This window comes from Panicum virgatum, chromosome 5N (assembly GCF_016808335.1).
Source record: "Panicum virgatum strain AP13 chromosome 5N, P.virgatum_v5, whole genome shotgun sequence".
Classification (NCBI taxonomy): Eukaryota; Viridiplantae; Streptophyta; class Magnoliopsida; order Poales; family Poaceae; genus Panicum; species Panicum virgatum.
Window position 1 is genome coordinate 61,785,522 of NC_053149.1, and position 7,069 is coordinate 61,792,590.

At 43.1% G+C, this 7,069-nt stretch overlaps 1 protein-coding gene across 1 annotated transcript; it reads left to right on the forward strand.

Annotated features, from left to right (window-relative positions):
• The first annotated feature begins 237 nt into the window (after nucleotides 1–237).
• Nucleotides 238–4,872, forward strand: LOC120672626 (WRKY transcription factor 55-like). The gene is made up of 3 exons (XM_039953128.1): nucleotides 238–858; nucleotides 1,050–1,157; nucleotides 4,050–4,872. The coding sequence occupies exons 1-3, from the start codon at nucleotides 752–754 to the stop codon at nucleotides 4,564–4,566; spliced, it is 732 nt and encodes a 243-aa protein (XP_039809062.1). The 5' UTR covers nucleotides 238–751; the 3' UTR covers nucleotides 4,567–4,872.
• The last annotated feature ends 2,197 nt before the right edge of the window (nucleotides 4,873–7,069 follow it).

A 7,069-nucleotide genomic window follows, 5' to 3' on the forward strand; every position in this document is an offset into this window, starting at 1 on the left:
TACCTGACATAATAAAAACATATTATCTATTGCATGATAACATCTGGACATATACGTGTGGTTTATGATTGATTGTTACTCTAACTCACTGCAGTATAAGTTAGCGGCTGTTTTGAGCAACTGGTAACAGCAGACTACAGTACATGAGCACTGGTCATCGTTGAATCATACTTGTGGATTTCTGATCATTATACTATGAAACATATATATGGAGCACAATCTGGTTTTTCAGGATCATGTAGATGGCAAAGCGGAATGTGATAACCAAACCCGCTTTTGAAGCTCTTCACTGTTTCAATCAAGAACGGAAGGCCGCATATATGCTACTGGTGTCTGCATGCTTTCACAATAAGAAACATGAACAAGTGTTTCGCAAAAAAAAAAACAGAGACATGAACAAGTGTAACCATGCATGTCACGTTGCATACATGTTAAGTTTGGAAGTCCAAAACACGGTTATTAGAGTCAAGCCTGTATTAAAAAAATTCTGGAAACAAGCATGCACCACCTACTCCAGGTCAAGGGTCACCTGTGAGCATATATGAGCTACAGGCTGCGCTTCTCTGCAGCACTGAACAAGGAGAATACAATCCATCATCTTCAGTTTGCGCCAGCCAAGGACTCAGCACCGATTGCTGGGAAATCTGTTGGAAGCTCTGCAATTTCAAGGTAATTTGCTGGAGCCAACGTGCATCCTCAAGAAGTGGTCACTTCTCAATCAGTTTCGAGACGTTGCAAGAGGACAGCCACCATGGCTAAGAGGGGTGACTACATGGTCAGCTCCAGCGGCAGCTCTAATGGAGCCCATAAAAGGCTGCTGCCGGATTCTAGCAGCTATGCCCAGGAGCATGCTAAGAAGTAAGTCTAATCATGGTCATATGTCTTGAGCCTAGCTTAGTATGTGAACTACAGACAAAATTATAACCTACGGAAGGAAATAATTAGTCGTCATGGACTTCAGTTATTTGATGATCCTATTCTTGTTACATGTGCAATTCGATTTCTTATGTATATTTTCTCAAGATATTAATGGCTCTTTCCTGAAGTAGGAGGGTCCACATTAGCTCAAGAACTGAGTACACATACGCACCATATCATGATGGCTACCAGTGGAGAAAATACGGGCAAAAAATGATCCGGGGCAATACCTACCCGAGGTATGTGTATAAAATCATGCAATTTCTTTTATCGTACAGTTTCAAACTAGTGGACCTGACAGTAACAGATTCCTGTAATGTGTTAATTAAGCCAAAGTCTGACAATTCATAACAGAAGAACACCTGGGCTAACCATTGCTGATCGGGCGAAATAGAACCGATCCCTATACAACTATACATTTTACAACCGGCCACTCTTTGGGTCTTACCTAAGCACCCAAAATATATAATGGGTACAAGAATAGCTTAAAATGGGGTAGATATATAAGTGAAGATGGATTTCTTGCCTAGATCAAATATATCAGATCCAAATAATGAAACACAGTAGCTGTAAATAGCGGATGTTTCCTGTGTATTAGGTAAGTAGTACTATACACGTGATTGATCTTATTAATTTCAATGCTTTCCCATATCAGTTATTAGTACATGTGAGTTGTGAGACTTAGTGATTAGCTTATCGTTTCAAGCCTGGCTTTCTGATCGCATAAAAGTTGTTTAATGGCAAGTGTGTTTGGAAATAATAAGAAATCCAGTGCATGTGCATGTATGGCTTATTAGGTTGCTGCCTGCCCCAGTAGCTGCCTGTTCCTATCAGGTTCTAGCGTTTACCTGTATGTTGTCGTGTAGCTAAAAGTCACATGCCATAATGGGAATTTTCAAGAAGTGGAATAAGCCCAAGAGGAAAGAGAAAAGAACTAAGGACCATACGTTGAGGGAATAACCACACACTACTTTTGTGCACTCATTGGGGGTTGTTTATTAGCCAAAAACACTAATTTATTTCCAAATTAAAATGCAGAATCATTGATCACATATCTATTTGCTTCCTGACCAACTTGCTTATAGTAAGCTAGATGTAATATTTATTTTTCGCAATATTTGGTGATCTATTGTACCATACTTGTGGCGATGCAGTGACTACATAGTTTTTATACCAATTCATAATCTGAATATAATTTATTTTGAGAAAAAACATGAGCAGACAAGCATGATGGATCTGCCACATTATGGATAACCCCCACTACTGATCTATAAAACTTCTAGGCATAATAAAATCTCAATTTTTCTTTCAAAAAAATTCTAAATAGTTCTGTATTAAGGGGTGTTGATGGGCAAAGTTACATTTTCTCCAACCACTATTTCTGTAAAGAACATTTCACTTAGAGGAAACTTAGAATTGCTAATATCTTATTTTGCCTTTGTAGACCATGCTGTGAGGAAGTGATTTTGTCTAACTGTTGAAGTATAAGTGAATTGCTCACCTCTTCCTATCATTTTAAACTTTTGGGTTAAATTGGTTGGTGCATGTAACTCAATATGGTATCAGGGCCAGAGATCTCGAGTTCGAATCCTGACAGGCGCGATTAAATAAAATAATTGCAGTCAACTCCTATTCCACGTTTGAGCCTAGCGGAGCTTACACGTGAGGGGGAGTGTTGAAATATAAGTGAACTGCCCACCTTTCCCTGTTAGCTACTTAGCTTAAAATTTTGGGTTGAATTGGTTGGTGCATACAACTCAATACTAACACACCCTGCGGTCATTACATTTATCCCTGTTGCAACTTGCATGTTCTGCAAGGGCAACTGAGACTTGAAGATAGGGATTAACAATCATCAGTTCTCAGGAAGAATCAATTTTATTATATGATGACTTCAGATTAGGCATGGGTGCCAGTCATGTACTCCACCTTGATGGCTTGATGAGGACTTGAACTTGGGTGATATGGATGTGCATCCACATCTTGGACCAAATGAGCTAGGCTTAGCTATAATTGAGGCCTAGGGCAAATAAGAAAACATATAATGGCAATAGATATCACACTGCAGGTTACTGATTTCTTAGAGACTATTATTTCTTTATTTCCTCAAATATTTGAAAATCTGCATTTCTGCAAGAATTAGAGAACCGTCGAAAACAATAGGAAAATGCACGGTGATACGAAGAACCTAAGTTATACCCACAAGATATGCCACACATGATACTGACAAGAAATTGAATTCTCAAGAACGATGCAAATTCTGGTAGTGAGGAGGAGCATTTCCTATCTTGCGGCTAGCAAAAGGCTAATAGATCATCAGCATATCGATGCGACATCTTCAACAATAAGTAGCATCAAACATATGTACATATCAGCATGTATATGAGCAGTTTTTGCAGAATTTTTTAAAGTGAAACACTCGGGGGGAACTCCCTCTACTGTGGTAATCTTGATTTATTGTTTTTTTAAATGAAAGAGCTGCCTATTATACTGTTAAAGAAGTTAGGCTCAGATTGAGCATCTACATATCCAACAACAACAAAAGGGAAAACAACAGTACTGACAGGTTGATGAGAACTATACTACCAAAACAGATAAAGCCTGAAAACGACCAATGCGGAGCCACAAACATCATCAAATTTTAGCATATTACAAAATTTTTATTTGTCGAAGTTATTGAGTTAGTACTTCAGGCAAATTAATATTTAATCAGGAGCTACCGCATCATTATTTTTGAAGCATTCACTAGAATACTTTAGCATGTATGCAGTATGCCTTTCCCATATATGATACATGCATGAGAGGTGGTGTTCTACCATTATCAGCAAGTATCGATGAACGGTGATGTTAGATCCTCTCTGGCGTTGATGCGTGTGATATCCAGTACTTGGGGATACTCACTGCATTGGGGGCATGATATCCAGAGCATGCGTGCATTGGAATCCTCCTTTGGAGCTAATAATAATGCATGTCGGCATGATTAACAATTCTGAGCCAGGTGGACAACGCCAAGTGTTGTCATGTGTCAAGTTTTTGGCTTTCACATGCATGTTGGCGTCCTCTTTTGTGAGCATTTGCCCTAGGACATGGAAAAGTGAGCCTTAAACAACTCTCGATGCTGTTTTACGCAGGTGCTACTATAGGTGCACGTTCCATCAGGATCATGGCTGCCCAGCAACCAAGCATGTGGAGCAAAGCAATTCCCAGGATCCGCCACTGTTCCGAGTAATCTACACAAATGAGCACACATGCAGCAGTACCCATGTCTCCGACTACATGGCTTCATCTATACACATCCAACAGATTGCCGATGCCTCTTTGAGAAAGGCAGAGATGGAAATACCTCGCCTGACCGACTGTGTTGCTGGCCACGGATTGGTAAAAGAAGAGAAAGATGCCACTGTCTCCTCCTTGCTCACTGTCATCAATGGCTGTGATGTTGTAAAATCTGATGTTGGGCATGCAGCTTTGCAAGAGATCACACCTTTTCTGATGGACAGAAACAGCTATGAAGCCATCCCTTCGGTTTCACCTGTACAGCTGGCGGCATCAGATGAACTGAAAACGGACTTTGTCGAACCACCAGAGTCCCACTGGTTTGAGCCTTTGGATTTGGGTTGGTTTATGGAATACACGCAGACTGGTTGATCTATCATCTATTACTAAACGCATTCAAAATCAACCTTTGGCTTACCTACTCTATGCAGAATATTTGTACTCACTCTGTTTAGCAGAGTTTCTTTTTGGTGCAGGGCATACAGTACAATTTTACCGATCTGGTGCACGTGCATTTTTGTGGAGTTGCGTGTAATGTAATGAACAGGTTTGCACATTATTGTGTTGTGGTATATCTAATAAAAAAACAAACCTAGCTAGTAAACTTTGCTTTCTCAGTAAAAAAACTTTGAATACCCACTACAAGGTATTCCATGGGCCTTTTGGTTTTGCTGTTCATTGTCTAACGCTGATTTTGAACAACTGGAGTTTCTATAAGCTGAGGATATTTTGGTGGGGGTGTCTATTCACAGCTCTCTGCAATTAGATTTCATCCGATCGCAGAGGCCAAGTGCACCTGCCGTCGACCGCCTCCCCGGCACCGGCGGCCTATGCCGCCTCTGCCACCGCCCTCCACTGCTGCCATCGCTAACCACTCCCGCTGCCATGTCGCTCATCCACTGTTGACGCCGTCGCTTTCTCCTTGGCCCCGCCGCCGGCCATCGCCCACCGAAGGTCCTGCCCCACCTAGCCGGTGGCGCTCCCTCGTCGCCACCACCGGCCGGGCTGCAACCGCCCCAGCTCCCTCCTCTTGGTCCGGTGGCCATGGAGTTCGTACCCACCTCAGCAATCCGGAACCCTAAAGCTTTGTCGCCTCCCGCCACCAGTCGGTCGCTCCGCCCACCTCCCACCCCTCTCCGGCCACCCTCTCCCCCTTGTTCCTCCCATAGCTCGCCGACTGCAGTCCCCTCCCCTGGCTCGAGGTAGAAGATGAGCAGGGGAGGGGTTCTACAACATGTTGGCGCCTACTCGCGCGCGCAATGAATAAATGTTGCCATTTTGGTGGCTGTTTGGGAGCTTTTGGCGTGTGATGTTTGTAATGCCCGTAGCTTTCAGTGCACATATCTTCTACTTCTTCTCTATTATTTTTATTGCTCTTAAAAAAGATTCCCATGATGGATCTGTGCAAGCTGTTTAACATTGGGCTGAAGGATTGAAGCCGGAACGTTCTTTCCATTATCTAAAGAAAAATTCATGGGCAGTCAACTTAGGCTGCCATACCATAGCGCAAACGTACGGTCATCCGTAATAAAGTCATTACCAAAGATTATTGGATATACATTAGAACCATTTCAGTTGTGTAGTCAATGAGTCTGCAGTATTCATTGAAGAAATAAGAAAGGGGTCCAGTAGTTTGGATCAAGCAAAGCGAAAGTGTATGTCCCTTTGAGGTTCGGGCTAAGGATAATAATTTACTTAAGGAAACCGTACTGACCACTGGCGGAGCTTCATGCGGGCCAAAGGGTCCCTGGCCCCCTGACTGGGCAATTTTTACACGTAATGAACAGTGATTTTGACACTATTTATTACTGTAGCAAAAGAGTGCCCCTTCATTCTTCTGAAATTGCAGATCAAGCTCCGCCACTGGTACTGACTATTGAGGATACGTATGAGGCGGACAAGCCGACGACCTAAATTATTCCCTAATTTAGCAGATGCCAACCGCGTCACAACCGGCTCTAGGTCGGCTGCTTTTGGTATGGGCGAGGCAAAGGGTATCTGATCTGACAGCCAGCCCATGTGGCACTTCATGTCCAGGACCTGCATGGCACTAGGAGCGTGATGGTACGGTGCAGGTGCAGCGCACACACTTGGCATGTCCAGAGGTTGCCGGGCGCACGGCGCTCGGCAGCAACTCGACAGATAAAGAAGAAGACGGCGGCGCAACCGCAACCGTTTCGAGCTTCCGGCCCGCCGGTGCCGCGACCAGATCTCAGGCCGACGCGGGGGCATCTCGGATATCAGACCCGAAATGGCCGCTAGATCCGCGTGGGTCCCTTAGCCCCGGTGTTATATTTGGTTATTTACTAAAATCTCCTTTTGGAGAAGGATGGATTGTTAGTGTGGATGATCTAGAAGATATAATTGGGGGATATGCATGGTTGGGTTCCATTTGTGTACTTGGCGGAATTTGGCATATCTTAACCAAGCCTTTTGTATGGGCTCGCCGTGCGTTTGTATGATCTGGCGAAGCTTACTTGTCTTATAGTTTAGGTGCTTTATCTGTTTTTGGTTTTATCGCTTGTTGTTTTGTCTGGTTCAATAATACCACTTATTCAAGTGAGTTTTACGGATCCACTAGGCCAAAAGCTTCTCAAGCTCAAGCATTTACTTTTGGGAAAATTTGATTCATGCCACCACAACTCCGTGAAATTGGGTTTCATGTTCAAAATCATGCCACTCAATGGCATGGATTTCAACATGAAATCCAATTTCAAGAAGTTGTAGTGGCATGGATCCAACTGACCCTTTACTTTTCTAGTTAGAGACCAGCGTCTTCCGAGCTAATGTAGGGTCTGTCCAAATACCGACAGGTTTAGGTAAATATCTAATGCGTTTCTCAACAGGAGAGGTTATTTTTAGAGGGGAAACTATG